General features: G+C 41.8%; 2 protein-coding genes across 2 annotated transcripts; one reads left to right on the forward strand and one right to left on the reverse strand.

Annotated features, from left to right (window-relative positions):
• The first annotated feature begins 258 nt into the window (after positions 1-258).
• Positions 259-12,929, forward strand: st6galnac (ST6 (alpha-N-acetyl-neuraminyl-2,3-beta-galactosyl-1,3)-N-acetylgalactosaminide alpha-2,6-sialyltransferase). Its single transcript, XM_018666610.2, is given in 12 exon segments — positions 259-419; positions 811-942; positions 2,097-2,504; positions 5,711-6,071; positions 7,840-8,005; positions 9,003-9,177; positions 9,455-9,593; positions 9,686-9,694; positions 9,696-9,790; positions 9,924-10,007; positions 10,210-10,309; positions 10,783-12,929. Coding segments are annotated over 10 exon segments (1,464 nt in total). The 5' UTR covers positions 259-419; positions 811-942; positions 2,097-2,340; the 3' UTR covers positions 10,954-12,929.
• Positions 12,930-14,810: 1,881 nt separating this feature from the next.
• Positions 14,811-18,221, reverse strand: LOC108876843 (parvalbumin-like EF-hand-containing protein). Its single transcript, XM_018666612.2, has 4 exons — positions 17,850-18,221; positions 17,567-17,702; positions 16,788-16,903; positions 14,811-16,356 (listed from the first exon to the last, which is right to left on the reverse strand). The coding sequence occupies exons 1-4, from the start codon at positions 17,953-17,955 to the stop codon at positions 16,313-16,315; spliced, it is 402 nt and encodes a 133-aa protein (XP_018522128.1). The 5' UTR covers positions 17,956-18,221; the 3' UTR covers positions 14,811-16,312.
• Between the last annotated feature and the right edge of the window lie 1,333 nt (positions 18,222-19,554).

The following is a 19,554-nucleotide window of genomic DNA, read 5'->3' on the forward strand; positions in this document are numbered from 1 at the left end:
TGTTTAAATGGATAGTTTGATTCCTGAAATGTCTGTTCACCAGTATTTAAACTGTTTCCAGTAAATGTGTGTTTAACCATAAGACTTCTACTCTTAGCTGCCTTTATTGAGGCAAGTTAAAACCACCTCAGGGATGTCTGAGCCTATACATCTGGAATAATGTCCAGAGTTGACCCACTTCTTGTCCTCCCTCCCCCCCCCCTTTCTCTTCCTCACCCTCCAGCTAGCTCACTTCCTCTGGACTGCTAAAGCGACTGGTGGTGTGTGCTGAAACGTGTCTCCCCTTTCAGCGTATTTCCTTTCTTTTCACAGAGGAAACCAAACCTGGAGAAGCACACCGACTATTGACTCTCACTTGGCTTGGAGGGCCCAGCAGAGTAACTGGCTGCTGCGGGGCTGGATAGATGGATGGAAGTGGGGTGAGTGAAGTGTCTTCCTGACAGCTGCCTGGTAGAAGTTCAGGTTGCATGTTGCCACTTGCCCCCCTCACAGTTTCTGCGTGTATGTGCTTACATACGTACGTGTGTGTGTGTGTGTGTGTGTGTGTGTGTGTGTGTGTGTATTTTCTGCCTCCTGTCTGTCATTGTGTTGTGATTCGGGGTCTCCACACATTGTGATCATAGCAGAGATCCTCAGAGCTGCCTGCTCATGTCTAACTTTACTGCCTGCTGCCTGGAGTGGCCTTCTTTCTCTTTCTCTCTCTCTCTCTCTCCCGCTCCCCCCCGCCCCCTCCACTCATGCTCTGGAGTTGAGGGGGTTGACCAATTGCCAGCAGCTGTTGCTCATTTCACAATGGTCCCGCCCATACAGTGCTGAGGCTGGCAGTGCAGTCACTCCACACCAGATGAGCAGCAGAGCTCTCCTAACTTAGAGGAATATGTTGATATTACCACCATCATGAAGGAAAGACTGAGACCACAGAACACCGATGGTGTCCTAATGGTGAGAGCTTACTCCTTTTTCTTTATCTGAAGTTTCTGCGTCGTATTTGAAAGAGTTTTCTGGTTCTTTAGACGGGAAACAGACGAGAGAGTAGAGTCCTCTGACTAAAGGAAGAGAGATTGAGTCATGATTTGTCACAGTCTGATGCGTGTGTGTTTTGTTTCCTCCTCTTATATTTCTGACCCTCTGTGAATCTCATTTGAGATCATTCAGTCACTTTAATCACCAAGACATTTATTTATACGAAGCAGAAATCTGCTGGAGCTGCACACTGAGGGTTTTACTTCACTAGAAACATACAAATTCCCTCAGTTTTCCTGTTATGTCTGTTATCAGAGACATGGGGGCTGAGTTTATCACTGGATCACTGCAACGCATTTTTTCCATTCCCCACTTAGCCTCAGCCAGAGTACCCACTCACCCAAGCCTGGGAAACTGTGTCAGTCACATTGTCATCAGTGCTGTTGTTACTTTCCTGATCCACCCTCTTATTAAATTATTACCCCTGAGTATTGATTGGGTTTGAGAAAGCAGCTCAAGGCTTGACCTAAGAGAAGTTTAGAGAGCAGACTTCAGTGCCTCTCCTCAGGCTATGTTTATTACACTGCTTACAAAGAAGTGAGAAGCAGAGAAGGGGAGGTGCTCAGTGTGTATGTTAATGTCTTTAGTTTAGCTCTACTGTCTCACCAACATTTACTTGACCTTAGAAGGTGGAGTCAATCAGTTTCCTGTGAGATAGAATTTGTGACTTCCTGCGTTTGTTGTTGGCCACCAGCTGCAGCCGACACTAGGGTTTTTTTTTTTTTTCACTTCTGTCAGCTTGAGATCAGCCAAACTGTTGCCTGTTCAGCTGTGACTCTTCTCTATTCAGTTGTGTGTCAATACTTTTGTTTCTTCTTTCATATCATGCAAGAATAGTGAGAGCAGAGGAGAGATAAATAAGAATAGGATGTTAAAGGATATGAAGATTGTGACCCAGCACCTTTGTGTTCAGTGGCATGAGCAAAGGCTTCATTAAAAAGGGATTATTTGGGACTGTTGATGCCGAAAGATAAAGTTTCCCCTTCTATTCTCCCCCTCCCCACCCCCACCCCTGAGTCTTTGCCCTTGTTCCAACTCTCTCTCTCTCTCTCTCTGTCTCCCTCCCACTGTAGTTGTGTTGAGAGAAGCCCAGAGTGGAGCCCAGATCCTGTTGTGGGCATATTAAATCCCCCACCATCACGACACCCCGCCTTCCCTCCTCTGGTCGACCGGGAAACAGACAGAAAACTGTCCTGAGCGGGACAGCATCCTCGTCTGCCTCGTCTGCCTCCTCGGCCTCCGTCCTCCGCCTCCTCATGTTCCTTCGGGCGGAGCGGAGGGCAGGGCGAGCACGAACAGCCTGCCGGCCGTGGCCACATGCTCCGTGACGGGGGGATGGCGCTCCAGAGGAGGCTGGTTGCTGGCATGCTGACCATCATCTTCCTGCTGTGTGTCTACATCCTGTGTGGGAACCTGGTGACTCAGTCCGGGTCCTCGCCTCCTCCGAAGCCTTCGCAAGGCCTCACAAAGGGGACGGGCAGGTAAGTGAATGATGCGATCCCCATTGTTGCTCTCTGGCACGATGGATATGAAAAAGACATTCACATTTACTAAGACCATCAGTGGTCTTGGAGACATTTTAAAAAAATATATCTTCCTTTAGTTTTGCGATAATTCAGTAAAACAGTGATCCCACAAAAGAAGCAGGAAGTGGAAGTGGCTGCAGTGTTGGTGACCACTGAACATGTACAAAGTGACATTGAAGACTTCAATGAGGAACTGACACCAAACATTACTTCATTTAAAAGCAGAAGAGGTACTCATATCTCTTACTTGAATGTATGTAGCAGTACCACACTGTAAAAATACTGTTCCAAGTCAAAAATGCTAAAATCCAAATTTTACAAGCTTTGTCACAGTGGGCATCATGTTTATTTGCCTTTCCATGCACGTCTGTGCTATTTAGCACCAAGTCAGACATAATGTCACAGATGTGACCACCATTTAGAAACTGGAAACTTGTAGTCATGGTAACTCTTATATGACATGAGCAAGACATTACGCTCCCCTTGTCTGGTAAACCTCCATGTTTCCATTTTGTAATGCAGACCTTCAGTTAAAACTTGTAATCTCCGCTCTAAACTGAGAGACAGGGGTTGATGAGTAATTTTCTCAGGTTTGACAAAACTTGTCCAGAACCATAGCAGACCTTATACAGCAGTTTTCATAGCTGAGTACTCGCTGAGAGTTATAAATGGACTTTGACACGCAGAATTGGTATAGTGACCTATTACATCTGTTAACTTTTCCACTTACTTAAATTTTATGTCATATAAGATTTTGTGACTGTATAAAAAGGGCTATAGTTTGTATTGTGATGTAAACAGCCTCAAAGTAAAGCTGAGAGAACGTAAACCACACAATCATTATTTCTTTTAAATTCAGTGATTCAGCACAGAGTCAGCACGACAAAACAAACTGTCACTGTCCACATACTTTCTGACTGTCCTGTATATGGCATCCACGTGTTTAACACTTCCTAAATCTAAGACAGCAAAGGCGTCGGGGAGTTTTATCCAGTTACAGAGTCCAGGTCAGGTCAGTAAAATGGGACGAGGTTGAAGGGTTAAACTCTGAGATCATGAGTGGTATGAAAAGTTCCATGGGTTTTTTTGTAACCAGCACTTATTCCCCCTCTAGTTGTATCATTGTGGTTTTAACAAAGGAGCCACACAGCGCTCAGGCTGCACTAATGAAAAAAGACCCCCGGAGTTATTTCACTGGAGGTGGTCTCTTGCACACGTATGTGAAATGTAAGCTTTGTTATTAACGGGCAGCACTCCAGCTTTAAAAGCCAGCAGGTCCAGATAAGATGCATTAAGTCGGGGGGAGAGGTGGGGGAAGAAATGGAAAAGATGGCTGTTTTTCAAAGGTCTGTTTCAGACACTAAATAGTAAGTTTGGGCAGGGGGGAACTCACAGGTCTTTCATTTTAAAAGCTGTTCTTTAATCTGAATGCCTGGGTAAAAGCAACCATGTGAATATCCTCCTCCTTTTTAGCTCCTTTTTGATGTAGGATACCTCATATGTTTGAATGGATTTTGGAGCCTTTTGCATTTAGAAAATAAAATCATTTTTTCTTTTCTTTTCAAATCAAATGAATATTTTCAAATTGAAGGGGCAGCTTTGCATTCATGCGATGCAGACTGTAAGACGACTGGTTCTGACATGCAGTCAAACAGAAATCAGAGGAAGAATCAGACCTGAATAAATATGGGAAGGGTTGTTATTTTAAGCAGGAGAACAGTATGCATATGTTTAGCAACAGAATTGAATCCATGTACTTTAATTCCAGTTTATTTTATCCTCCTCTCCTCCTTTCTACAAACTCTTCCTGAGTGACACATAAAACTAAATGCAGCAGTTTCGCTGACTTCCTGCTTTCTCTGCAGTTTGAACCGTTAATCTTTGTTCAGCGTTAACAAGTTCCAGTTACACTTTCATTCAGATGCTTCATGACATTTGTGGCTCGTTATCAGGCTTTACGAGGTTTACTTACAGCTGAGAGCGACACCAGCAATATCTGGTTTGTCAGGCTAGTAATAATCGAGGCAAAGAGCACCGTGTTTACCTGACACTGCTGCTTCCTTTTGTGTCGGCCTGTAAACAGAAATTATGTTACTCACCACATGCAACAGGATGTTGCCACTGAGCCTCTGTATGAAGTGACAGTATTTGTTGTTGGAAAGTCAAAGAGCTCAGACACAAGACATAAAATGATCCCAGAGAGACACGAAATGATCACAAGTGTCCAAGTTTACACAACATGAAACTGAATCATAGAGCAACTTATATTACACCATACACCTCAGATCCTCCCAGTGTCTCATTTGTTATTAATGTGTTGTGGAAAGTAATAAAATTGATTAAAGGCTTAGTCAACCAGAGTAAAACTTTTTCTACAGAGATAGTTCTTGCAAATGGTCATAATGAAGCAGCAGTTTTATCAAACTGTTGACACCGTGTTTTGTGGATTATCCAGAATAACAGAGACACCGTTTCTAAGAAGACATGGTGTCCACTTCCTCTTAACAAAACACAGAAAAATACCTCATGCAGAAAACAAATGCATATTCAACTATGGAACAAGACAACAAAAGAAGAGAAGGTAAACAGATTTAGCTAAAAAAAAAGAAAAAAAGAAATGAAGAACACTTTTTCCTTACTTATTGTTCGTAGGGGACAGATGTATTTCTGTGATATGTGACACCATCTGTTTTGAAATGTATATATTATAATATAATGAAAACAATTTATTTAAACCAATAGCTCAGTATTTTGGGAAATCAAGCTATTTTGTTTCTTGTCTAGAGTTGGATGATAAAAGCTGTCTGTTAGCTTAGCTTAGCATAAGGACCAGGACAAAGTGATGAAGTCCACACACAGCACCTCTACCTCACTAATGAACCTGTCATTATCTCAACAAATTTTACATGAGATACAACATATTAATTAGTGAGCTTTAACCCTGACAGAGCCAGACTAGCTGTTTTCCCTATTTTCAGTCTTTAAGCTAAGCTAAGCTAAGCTAACTGACTGCTGGTTCCAGCTACACATTTATTGTACATTCCTTTAAGAATGTGCAGCTCACCACATGAGAGCATGTTGAGAGAGGAATGGTTTCAGATGATTTATTTCCAGCAGTGACCTGCCGGGCTCACCGCCAGATGTTGTTCCGTCTTCCACAGCGGCTCACGAGACTCCGAGGAGCCTCTTGACAGAAAGAGCAACAGTGACCAGTGGAGCCAACCGCCCCCTGCATCCACCTTTCACCCAGAGCTCTCCTCTGAAACAGTTCTGCACGGACACACACGAGCCACACACACTCCAACTTTAAAGACTCAAACATCCACAACTGCTGAGCAGCCAAAACTGGCAGAGTTGAAAGTCCTGGATGTCTCAAAGTCCAGCTATGATGGTGTGGGTGTAACCAGGACCAGTACCAAAGGCCCCGCACTGCAGCCTCAGCAGTCCACGCAGGCAACCAGACCAACAGAGCCTCCCTTCATCGGAGATGCTTACATGAGTGAAGACATCACTCCACAAACAGTGAGTTCTCTTTTACTGCACACAATCTGCTTGTTTGGATTCATCTGTCTGTGCACCCCTCTGAAAATTAAAGTCTGTATGTGAAGAATGTTTGTGACTAAACTGTAGCACCTATCAAATTATATTATATATATTCTTTATCCAGTAACACTTACTGCTTCCAGTCTCTCAAATGAAAGAACTCACTATTTATTTGATCTTTGGGCTGTCGGTTAGACAAACACCTGAGACAAAACCAAAGCTGGGTTACCAACCGGGCAAAGTGGGCAACAGGCCGGGGGCCAGTAAATCCCTAAAACAGCTGGTAACTGTAGTTTTTAACAAATGTTACTCAAACAGTCAAAGAGGAGTAAATTGAGCATTTGTTGGGGACTATTTTCATCAGCGGATGAATCCATATTTACTGCTCTGATGAGTATTTGGAGCAGCAGGACTGGGTGTGTTGGGAGTGAGTCAAAATAAATGTGTGTGTGTGTGTGTGTGTGTGTGTGTGTAGTCTTGGTGATGAAGGAACATGTCACCCAGTGTAAGACTGTGGCTCACTGATGTGTTCTTAATAGTTTCTAGGCAACAGTGGAGCTCTATGCCACAGAGGAATAAGATATATGAGACTTCACACACAAAACGTGTTAATAGAATCAATTAATTGAAAGTTTTAGTATTTTCATGGGATTTATTGACAATAAGAAAAAAAATATGGCGCATCACAAACCTCATTGTTTATCAAATAATGGCTAAAAGAATCAGCAGAGTAAGTGAGAATGTGAATATCCAGTATGGTTGAAAGACATTGTGTGTAAAGCACAAAGCAACAGATAGTAAAAGTTGTTTATTCCTTGTAAACTTGTAATGTGTGTCACATGTTCTGGTTTATCATCTGGGGAGCATCAGAACTTCTGGTTTTCATCAGGCTCGAGATGCTGTCAGAGGGCGTCTGCTGTAGTTGTACAGGGTGGGTCTGTTTTCCCACTAAATGTGTAATTGAAAATAAGGTCATGTCTCCCAGAGCCTGACTGTGTTTCTCCCTCTCCTGTATTCCCCATCAACACATGTTGCAATGTCAGATGGTCCGCTGAAGGAAACGCAGAGGGAGAGCGAGAGAGCACGAGATAAAATGAAAACATTTGAATGTCTCATGGGACAGATCATGGGTTTTTGTTAGAGATTAATGAAATAATCCCTCCATATGGTGAATCACAATTGTTTTCATGTGAATTTCCCACCATGCACGCACTGATTTATTATTATTATTTTATGTTTGAAACAGCTTTTGAAGTATCAGCGTGGTTAAGCTGCAGTCTAGGCAGAAGGAGAGATTGCACAGACTGATACTGATAATTGATTCCACAGAGAACCAGGGCAGATAACACAGTTAAGTGGATGAGGTTGCTAATGGGCTCAGTGCTAGCCATACGTTCATGTGTTTGCTTTTCATGCTTGCTTGTCTCCCTGCATGTGGTTTCATCGTCAGGCATTTGGTGTGTCCATGTAAATTTCATAATGATCTTTCTTTGGATGAAACCACCAGCTTCCCTCCTGTTGTTAGCATTGTTCTTTTTTAGCCATGTAATTACTAGATAATTGCCTCCAGTGAGAGTCTGGAGGTTAATATTGAGGTTATGCAGCCTCCCAAGTGGAACTAATGATGCTGCATTTGCAATGATCATGTGGGACATACAGCATGCTGTTACTGAGTCGCAGAGGGTGGAGATAAGAGTTTGTGTATGTGGTCTGATAATAACAAGGCGGTGTTATCTGCTCCTCACAGGACTGCCCGGACAGCATCAGAAGTCAAGTTGCAAAAACTGACTTCGGGGGACAGTTTCTGAAAAATATTCCAGTGCTGCAGTGGGCCAAACATGTAACTCCTGAACAACACCAGCGCCTGAGGAAGTACCCAGGAGCACACGGCTGGGGAGGGATCGATTACAAAAGTGAGTTTTGTTGTATTTTGTTTCACATATTTTTTTCACCTCACTAACTGTGTGTGTATTGAAGTCTTTGGCTAAATGCATATTTCCCTGATGAAGCACTGGGAAAAATATATTTTTCTTGTCAGCGTTAATGAGTCTAGAAATCACTTAAAGTGTACAGTCCCTCCCATCGGGGTCTCTGTTGACCCCCAACACCTGTGTGTTATGTACTGCATGTACCTGTCAGGATGCACAAGGCCAGCAGTACACAGCAGCTTCATTATATCCAACCTGTGTTAGTTTGTGGTGATAAATTATTATTTAGGAATATGCACCATGTAAGCATAATGTCAAGTGTAACATTCCAGGTGTTACAGGTGAATTTTAAAAACCTGGGTCCTTCAGGGCCCCTGACTACGTGGGACCCTATGGCAGTTTTCCACTACATTTATTAGCTAAAAGCCGTTTGTTATTGTCAGGATTTCACATGAAAATACAAACTTTGTTCACCAGATATTCTGCTAATGTGACTTTGTCGGTGACAGTTTATATACAGTATATATACATCTATGTAATAATTCACTGAAAAAGATTAGCTGGACTTGAGTTCATCCCTGCATACAATATGTGTTTTTTAATGCAAATATAATTCAAAATACATTCATATTAGAACTTATGGTTAAACAGTGAGGAGCCTCTGAAGCTGCATGCTCTGTATGTTTTGTTATCTAAAATTTGCATTCCATATACTGACTGAGGAAGCATGGGCCTCATCACAGTCAACATACTTATCATGTTGAGTGTAAAATTCCTGTTCTGTGCCCACACACGTACCCAGAGGGGTTTTCTTTCTTTCAGAGTAAAGTAAGTGGAATCTGTGGGCAGATGCAATTACATAGGCACAAAAAATCAGTGGTTCAGCAAATAAATCTTTTCTCCACTACTGAAGGATTTTTGTGAAAAACCATTGTGTTAAATGAATCACATTGAGATTACGTCTGTTCTTCTGTGTCGACAGCACTGGTGGAGACTCTCTCAGTCCTCAACTCCTCTGCTAACTGGCAGATGTTGGACGACTGGAGGGATCGCAGCGATAAATCAAAGTGTATCCGCTGTGCTGTGGTGGGCAATGGAGGGATACTGAAGGAATCAAAGAAAGGGAAGGAGATAGACAGTCATCACTATGTCTTCAGGTAGATTCTGGTTAATGGTTCATTTCTGACAACAGTATAAACACAGGAACCTAACGAGAGTTTTCAGTTTGTTTGCAGTTGGAGAGCAGATGCTTAGTTCTCTCATATCTCAGACTGACTCTGGTCTAGGGCAGTTTTAGCAATTAAATTTAATGAATAACAAACAGTCGTTCAGTTAGACTGGTGTGTGCTTTAAAGAATGATTAACAAAAACCATACGTTAGTGTTCATGTGTTTGTGCATCTTTCATCTGTTTGTGGACACTTGTGTCCTTCAGGACCAATGGGGCGATCATTAAGGGCTTTGAGCAGGATGTGGGGTCTCGGACCACCCACTACACTTTCTCCACCAACACACTGATGAACTCCATGAGGAGCTACGCGGGACTCGGGTATAAAGGACCGCCTCAGTCTAAGGTCAGGACAAAAACAAAAGAAGTGTCTTCCTCGGGATAAACTCGTGACGTGAAAGGTTCAGTCAGATCACTCTCTCCGCTGCTCCTCAACAGGAAACACGGATATGTCTTTCTGCCTGATCATGATCGGGATTACCTGCTGATGAAGGCTGCAGCGACACACACTCAAGTAGAGAGAGGGCCTGAGCGAGCCAAAGAGTAAGCAATGTTCAATGATGGTGCCATTTGTCTTTAAAATAAGAATTTCACCAGTGTTAGTTTCTGATCATCTTTGTACTTGTTAGTGGATTGTGTCATTCTTCTTGTACTAAATGCTGTATTTTCTCCACAGTCCATCCAAGTACTTTGGAGAGGACGTGTCAGCAGAGAAGCTGAAGATGTATCACCCCGATTTCGTCCGTTATCTCAGAAACAGGTGAGGGGAATTACCAGGTTGACAGAACCAGGGATCACACTTGAAATAGCTGGAAATGAGATTAAAGAAAGAGCAGAGGCTGTGTGGGAGGAGAGCTCCCAAAACACGGCCATGTGGTGTATTTATTTGTGCAACTTTGACATCAGCTTTCCCCTTCAGTGCCCCTGAAACCACTGACGCCACATATTTCTGTTCTTTTCAGATTCCTCCGGTCTAGCGCTCTAAAAACCAAATATAAGGACATTTATCGTCCGTCAACGGGAGCTGTGATGTTGCTGGCTGCGCTGCACACCTGCGACCAGGTAACGTTCATCTTTACTCTGCTGTGAATTACTGCCATTCAGCTGTTAATCTGCTGTGAGACAAGGCTGCACTTGCCTGATAGCGTGAGAATGTTTTGACTCTGAGCCGTCGGCCTTGTACGAGCACGTACTGTATGTTTGTTATTGTGTGGCCTTGATTAGGTGCAGGTTGTAGAGATGCAGTTCTGTAAGAAAAAAAAAAAAAAATTGTACTTTGCTGTGCCAGCTTTATGATTTATTTATCAGACCACCTACAGATTCCCACAGTTTCAGAACATGTCATCACTGTCAAAACCTGCTTTTCAACCTTTTTGGAGTGGAAAAGAAAATATGTTAGAAAATAAATCAAGCTGAAGGCATCAAGTCAAAACATGAGATAAAGGAGCTCTTAGACTGACATCTCTGTTTAGTTTGTTATATATCAGTTAGTTTTATACTCTGCCTAACTGTGTCTTTTGTGTTTGTTGATGAAGGTGAATGCATACGGCTTCATGACCCCAGACTATAAGAGCTACTCTGACCACTACTACGACAGCAGCTACCACCCAGTGGGCTTCTTCATAAACCACGACCTGCATATGGAAATGACTTTGTGGCAGCAGCTGCACCAGGCGGGCCTCATACAACTATACATGCACACGTGATTTGAGGTCGGCTGAATGACGTCAGCCTGTCTGCACACAAGTTACCAGCATGATCATGAAGAGACTGGAAGTCCAAACACAGCCAACCCTGCCTTTTTTTTTTTTTTTTTTTATAAATGACTCTTTGAACTGAGCAGAACAAAAAATGTAGCAGAGGTTTTCTTTTTATGAACAAAATAAGGATTCTTATTTTTAAATGACAACTGCTGTGTTGTTCAAGAAGCAGATTTAATTTTATTTAGCAAAAAGAAACCATTTCATTATTCCAGAAAGCATGGTTTGGTGATTTGTAGGTTAAATAGATTTAGCTATGGTATCAGTGTGGCTGTAAGAAGACCACTGTTTCTAGTGTCAACTCCTTTGGTCTGGACTGAAATATTATGAAAACAATCCAACACATTGCCATTAAATGTTGTATCAAGGTCCCCAGAGATTATTCTATCAACTTTTGAACTAGCGCCACCATCAGGTCAAACACCTTTATGACCAAAGACCTACAAAACTCACAACATTCCCATTAGGCCCATCTTTTGCAAAAGATAAGCTAATGTTAGCATGGTAATACACTAAACTAAGACACTAAAACAGTAAACATTTTATCTGCTGAGCAACGGCTCATCAACATTATGTTTTATTATGTAGGTTGAAGCACTGCTGCAATGTATTGTTGAGCAGCTGAATAGGAAATTTTTTATATCAACCCTTGTATTTTAATTCAGAGTCAGAGATATTGGGAATCTCTGACAATGACAATATCTCCTGCACTGTCAACAAACCACTGGCTAAAATGGCTGCAAACCGGCTGGTCTAAAGTGAAATTCAATATTAACACTAATGTAACTGATTCAGGAGCTGTACACAGTCTTTTCATATTTGGTGTTTTTTGTTTAATGTTAATTTATTCTTGTTAATTTCCACAGCAAATTTTTTTATTGATTTTTATTTATGCTGCTGAGAATCACCCCCACCCCAGTTTATCTCAGTTTCAGACTAGACTTCTTATGATCTGCAAGTCACCCAAACCATGTTCACTGCACTTGTACTATCGTACAATCAGTCTCTGGTTGAATTAAAGTGGACTTGTTACTGTGTGGTACAGTGAGTTGAGGAAGGACAAGACTGCAGCTGAGTTGGCCACTTGCTTAAAATATCCTGTCTCCCCACCCTAAATAGATGGTTAGAGCACTGCTGGCAGTGGCCAAGGTCTATTCTGACATTTACTCACATTATGTTCTTTCTCTGAGTCTGTCTATATGTCTGTCTGTGTGTGATTTACTGTGGAGGCTAAAGAACCCTCACTGAATGTGGCTATAAAGCTCAATGGGATAAATATTTGAACCTGAAATTGTGTTTACTTTAAGGGACTTAGCTTATTTTTTCTTTGGTCTTATATCTCTTTAGCACATAAGTGTACTCTGTTAAACGAGGTGCTACACTGATGATAAAAACACTGTGTAGGCTCTACAGGATTTTCAGTGCCTTTAATGTGAATCATTAGCTTGGATGGAACGTTGTGACTGAGGTGGACATTTGTGATTCAGGACGTCTCCACAACAACAAGAACAAGGACGTCAGTGGCCTTTTCTCTATGTTTGGATTTCTAGACCGTCACCAAGGACTTGTCTCTAGGAATCTGCTCGTTCATCCACCACACCTGGACTCCTCTCTGAGCCGTGACAGTGAAGGGTCTAAGTTCAGTGAGGTTTACTGTAGCCTCTCATGAATCATCAGTGACAACATACTGCAGGTCTGAGATGGAAGGAAGACACAAGAAACCAAAGACACATTGTAAATCAGGGAATATTTCAAATGTACTTTGTATGTGGAACAAATTCAACCTAACTGATCCAGTCTTCTGGAATAGTGGGTCATATTTTTACAATGTGTGACGGGAGGAAGGGGAGACCTTTATAGTGCAATTTCTGACTCTGATTTTGACCTTTTTAAAATCTGCATAAAATGAAACTGTGATTTTACCTTAGTGGATTGGTGATTCTTTCACTAAAGCTTTGGTACGATTTCACTCTATAGGTCCCATCATTTTGTATAATTTCCTCCTGTAAACTTCTATGAAACTCCAAATGACTGTATAATATAAAACTAACCCTAATCAGAGGGAAATAGAGAGTAGAAATAGTAATCTTCCCTATTATTTATTCCAGTTGATTGCTACTGTATTTATGCACAGCAGGTACGCTAGACATGCAAAATGTGAAATTTATCTACAAACATAGTTTCACTGAATGAAAAGTGTCCCCAAAACTTTGTTGGTGACAACATCCAACAGGAAACAGGAGCAGCAAAAGGGGAAGAGTGTCAGTATTGAATTTATGTTTGTCATTACTGCCTGTTTCTTTTTTAAACCGGTGCAGCCATAGTGAGAATACACAGTCAGATAGCAGCTGTGTGCAAACACCTCCTCTGTAATTTTAGCAAACAGAAAAAACTCTCAGATCACGGGGTCAGTGATTTGTTTTGGACACATGACAGTCAGCCGATAAAGGAACCATGATTTTTTTTTTTTTTCTTTTTTGGAACTCATACCCACAATTATTTTTGGTTCCCTTTTCTTCTAGCAACCTATATTACATTTTCTAGGGAGGGTAGATCTGGTATGCAGAGCCTCTCCGTCCTCCTCCCCTCTATCTTTCACACTCTCTCTGTAAAAACACTCAGACACAGATGAACCACCTGACCTCTATTTCCACGGTTTCCTCTCCATCTTCGCTGTGTCTGGGAACTCTGCGAGGCGGGGATGGACAGACGTGGAACTAGATGTCTGTGGCGCGCTGTGGTCCGGGTGGGGGGGCTGCATTAGGGAGTTACCAAAGCCATGAGTCAGGCTTTGCAGCGTTGCCAAAATGTCTGGCAGCAGGATGTTACAATTACACACTGCAGTTGGTAATGTGCAGCCACCAGCCTGAAAGACCGAGGCCTTTTTCTGACTAGAAAATAAGCAAATGCATGTGGGAACGGGGACAGATTGTCAGTTTGTGTGATGTAAATCCCATTTGGCAGATGTTTCTCATCAAAGCATGGAGGATGTTGCTGTGGGTGTGGGTACCTCTTCATGAGCTCGCTTTAGATGTTCTTTTGATTCATTCATTTGTTGTGTAAAATGTTGGGAAAATGAGTAAGTTGTTTTCTAAAGTTAATTCTGATTCTTAAGCTGATAGTGAGAGTAAATGCAGACTCTTATTCAACCTATGACAACATGTTCTATTTTTAACAGCACAACAGCAGTATGTACTTACATTGTGATTACAGTGCATTTGCAGCCTATTTTAAAGGTTAAACATATCATAAAAACAAACACTGAGAAAGCTGCTGGTATGTTTACATTTCTATTCATGATCCATGCTTGTAAAAGCCTATAGGGAGTGACCTGCTGTTCTCTGTGTGTCCCTCAGACATGAAAAGTGACTAACTGCTGACCCTTAGAGGTGAAAACAAGTCGGTGCACCACCTCACCTCTGCACCAGATGTCTCCATTTACAGCAAGGATCATGGCCTCTGTTTCCTCATCAGGGAAGGCTTTGAATTTAGAATTGCTTAACAGGTAGAATGGATTTTTTTTGTTGTCTTTCTTTAGACTTACTCTTATATCATAAGTAATTTATTCATGTTAGACTTTTACATTCCAGAATTACACAGTTCTTTTGCAAAGTATACAAAAACAAAGAATTATAGGCTAAGTGTGACTTTATCATCATAATCTTACTTCTCTATCCTGTCTATCCAGCTCAAAGCTCATTGGTCCCCACTGATTAATCTCTAAATTAACCATCAGGAACCAGTATATTAGTTTAATAGTAAGATTATTATTCAATCAGTAATTCATAGAACAGATGGCACTGTAGTTTTATCAAACATTCTCAAACAGGGAAAGCAGTGAATTATTGCAGACCAGTTTCAGGATGGATTCATTCACTGGTGCTCCAGTGAATATTTACAGCAGCAGGTGGTTCATTGTGTTTCATTTTCTATCTTCCTCTTGTGGGTATTTAAAGATGTGGGGAAAAATACTTTCTTGCCTGCTTCCTTTGTTTTTATGAGTCTTTGCCATGAAATTGTCTATTAATGCTCCTCATCATCCAGGTTCTAGGAGTATTAAACCACAGGCAGCTGGATTTCATATTTTATTCTTAACCCATACAAAAGGCTTCTTCAGTATTCCTGACTGGCCAGAAGTCTCAATCCAAATGGCAAATACACTGTAATTTCTCTACCAACACGTTAAAGCAGCAAAGATCAAGTAAAGGTTTATTGCAGATCTTCAAATACCTGCTCGTGTCTGATTATCAGCTATCACTGACTCTGTGTCATACCTGCTGCTTCATAAGCCTCTTGTGCCCCATAAACTCTGCTGCAGTTTTTTCCCCCTCAGCTCTGATACAGTATGTGCTGGTGTACTTCTGTTGGCCCTGGTCGGACAACATCTGTACAAATGTTTTCTTTTAGATCTTTCATATGTACAGATGTGAAAGATCTAAACGAAAAAAAAACACATTTCTTTCAGGTTTATGTGGCACAAAAAATGTCTTTCTTTTTGAACAGTATCTGTGGTTATATTAATATATAAGCATCAAAAAGATATACATCGACCGACAATTGTCTCAAGAGTGAGTCCTGTTGTCAAACGCATCTGTAAGTGAGACGGAGGAGAGAAAGTGTTTCCAGAATGTCTGATAAATCTTTATTGTGATAACAGCAATGACAACACACTGATAGATCTGTGATGGACAGAACAAACACAACACACTGTAAAACAGGGAATAATGTGTGTATAAAATGTATACATATTCAAACAAAGTGATGTTGAGTGTAATAGTGGAAAGGGGAGCCCTTTATAGTGCAGTTATTTCTGACTGACTGGTCTCAGTGGGTTTGTTACTGGACACTTTATTTTACAGGTCCCGGGTTTTGTATAATTTCCTGCTAATGAACTGATATAATTGTAAACCCCTGGGAATAGAAATGACTATGATACTAATATGATTATAGGCTGACATAAATAGCTGTTTTGTCAGTGCATAGCAAATCAGCAAACCTACAGTTCAACATATATGACCAATAAAGTGACAGAGAAACATGAGGCAGCATGCATGTAGCATGGATATGCCTTTAAAGTTTTGTACTCCTTTACCTCAATTCATTTTTTTGTGTGTGTGCTTTTGTTCTTTTAGCAAACAGTACCCATAACAAAGGTCCCCTCACTCTCCCAGTTCTTGATCCACCGGCAGAGGAGGAGTGCTGTTTAGGGAGGGTAAATCTGGCATGCAGGGCTTCTCTGTCCTCCTCTCCTCCTCTATCTTTCAGACCCACTGGAGTAACACTGCACAGATAAACCACGTGACTTCTATTTCCTCGGTTTCTTCTCCATCTTCACCATGTCTGAGAACTCTGCCAGGCAGGGAGGGACACACAAAGAGCCAGGTGTGAGTGCTGCTGTGCAGTGAAGGTGGGTAGTTACTGATGTCATATTTTTCACAGCTAATCTTGGATTTTCACACTGTGATAATAAGTGTGTGACATGAGGCCTTCATAACAACATATCCTGATATTCCAGCAACTATAAAACAACAGCACTGTTTGACATTAAGACATCCTGCTGCGCTCATCCTCTGCTATCATAGATTAACAACATGGCTGAGGAGAAAGCTGAGGTCTCTCCTTTTCTACTTACTGCATAAAACATTTATGTATGGTACAGCTTTGAAAAAAGTTGAAAGGGAGCAACCAAGTTTTCCCTCACGCACAAAGAGTTACTAACTGGTGACCCTTAGTGGTGACTCCAGGTCAGTGCATCAGAGGGTGTAAAACTTAAAACTCACCTCTGTAGTCAACACGTCCATCTCCATCAGTGTCTAAAGCCTGGATCATGGCCTCTGCCTCCTCATCAGACAGAGGAGCTGATGGAGTTGCAGTTGGCACAGTGGACAGAATGTACCTGTGAAAAGAGAAAACATATTCAGCTTGCTGTTTGTCTTTGGTTAGATTTTAGACTTTGCATTTCACAAACAGAATTACTTTCATACTCCTACTACTACAGTATTACTAAGTAATAAACATTTCCAGCAAAGTATGTATTTATTTGATTAAAACAGAGGATGAAGGAGGACATGGACAAAACCTCATAGAAAGACCAAAACCAACAATAGATTGATTCTACTAACTAATATGTTCTGTGTCTGATATATCTGATTCCTTAGAGCTATAGAGCGCCATTGTTTCCAAAGACATTTAAACACATCAGTGAGCCACACTGATGCACTGAATGACATGTTCCTTCATTACTGCAAACATAGTTTATTTTGACTCAGTCTCACACACACTGTCCTGCTGCCCAGAATACTCACTAGAGCACCAAATGTGGATCAGTCTGAGAAAATAGTCCCCTAACCCCACACAAATGATTGTTCTTGAATCTTGTTTCACAGAAACTACAGTGCTCAACTATTTTATTTGTGACACGTTTAAAGATCTATCTTTCATCGGTCTTCAGGAAAGTCAAAAAGACACTTTGGTTTTGACCTTTTTATTGGATTTCTTGACAATAAGAAAAATATAAGATGACAAAAGGCTTATCTTTAAATTAGTATAGGGCTCATACTTGATCTCGTTCCACTCTATGTAGCCGCTGCCATCTTTGTCGAGCATCATGAAGGCCTTCCTGATGGCTTCCTCTCTTTGCTCTGACGTCTTGAACTGCCTCATGTACTCCAGAAACCTGCTGTAGTTGAAGTTTCCTACATCGAATTACAAAAGATGACATCAGGCGGTGAAATCATCATGACTCACACATGAGCACCCCCTCATCTATCAGTCACTTTTAAATGTGAGACTGTCATTTGAAACACACACACACACACACACGCACACTCACACACAGTCACCCTGCGTTCTCATCCCCTGTGGCATGCGGTCGATATCCTGCTCTGTGAGTGAAGCTCCCATGGCCACAGCCACCTTCTTCACCTGTGGCCGAAAGTCGTCCCCCATGTTGTCCAGGTGTGCCCTGTGCTGGACATCAGAAGAGAAATGAACAGACAGCTCAATGTCTTTTCAGCTCTGTAGCTTAGAACATTTTTAGAACACTGATACTGATTGAACATTACTTCCTTCTTGCCTTGCCTCATTTTCTTCTGTGATTCAACACTGGTTCTCTGCTTCAGCCCTTTTTTCTTTACTTGCTCCTTATTTCTCTAATCTGAATGCCTTTTTTCCTTCGGGTTGATCAAACAGGTTCATATGTTCTGCAGAATCTCACAGCCCCAGAGACATTATATAGACATTAAAGATATTTCGACTGCTATTTTTCCACTCCAGTTTTGCAACTTTGGCTTGAATAAAGGAGCTGAGTACTTCCTGCTGCGTTGCCCAAAACACATGCAATGTATGTTCTTTACATCACCTGACAATGACTGACAGGAAGATGTGCACTGGTGACATCTACTTCATCACTTCATTTTGAATGAATCTCTAACAAGTGGCTGTTCTTTTTCTAATTTCTTGGCACACTCAGAGGCGTGTTAATCATCACTGGCATCGCTCCAAATCAATACAACCTCAGTTACCTGCTTAAGTGATTAGTCATAGCTGGGTTACTCATGCCGAGGTAGGTCATGGATATTTTGGGTCCCTGTCTTAATAATGTCTGTCAGAGCTGATCTCAGAGGACACGTCATTTCAGAAGTCACCACATGGCATTTGGGTGTTGAACAGACAGAAACTGGGGTATTTTTGAGAGACTGCACTGGTTAGCATTGGCATGTGTAGTGTGTAGTGAATTAGTTATGTAAACAGCATGCAGAATGCAGCAGAGGGTGTAAACAGCCTGTGAAGCTACTCAGCATAAAGCAGCAGTTGCCACGTTTATACGAGTTGTTTCATCATTCCTCTTCTCTCCCTCCACTCCCCCCAGCTTCACGCCATCATTTGCACTTCAAGAACTCTTATAAAGATGAGTATGTGCTTTTTCTCATTGGCCAAAGGTTATAAAGACGCACCACGGATCAAACAAAACCACTGTGCTCTCAGTCTAAAAGCTTCTGAACAGGATCACAGCTTGTTTACAGCTTTGACAAATTAGCATCATGCATAGCAAAAAAAGAAGTTTAACATCAGTTGAAGCAGCTCTGAAAATACTGGAAATCATTACCAGATATTTATTGAGATCCATTCCCATCTACTGTTTTCCCCTTCCCGTAAATCCTGTCCAGTGCTACTCACCTGATTCAAGGTCTCCTGGTACAGCTGACCCTCCCCCTCTCTCTTCCTCTTATATACAGGAAGGATGCAATCACCAGTGGCCTTGCACCTGTCTCACTCTTCCCGGTGGAGCCATTCTCCATTAAAGTCTTGGCTCCTGCTGTTGCAGACAGGACCCATCTCTCCAGATGTACTGAGACAAGACCCCGCATTAGGCCTGCTGATGGGGGTTGAAGTGGAGGGCAGCCATCCTTTGGTGGGGTTGAACCAGAGGCCAGCCTTGGGGCGGTGCTTGAAGATTATTCATAGCATTTGGTGCATCCAGAGATATTTCTACAGTGGAGGCTGTTGTATAAGTTATACACGCCATTGCCGAATTTAGTAGTGCTG

This window comes from Lates calcarifer, linkage group LG23 (genome assembly GCF_001640805.2).
Source record: "Lates calcarifer isolate ASB-BC8 linkage group LG23, TLL_Latcal_v3, whole genome shotgun sequence".
NCBI lineage: Eukaryota > Metazoa > Chordata > Actinopteri > Centropomidae > Lates > Lates calcarifer.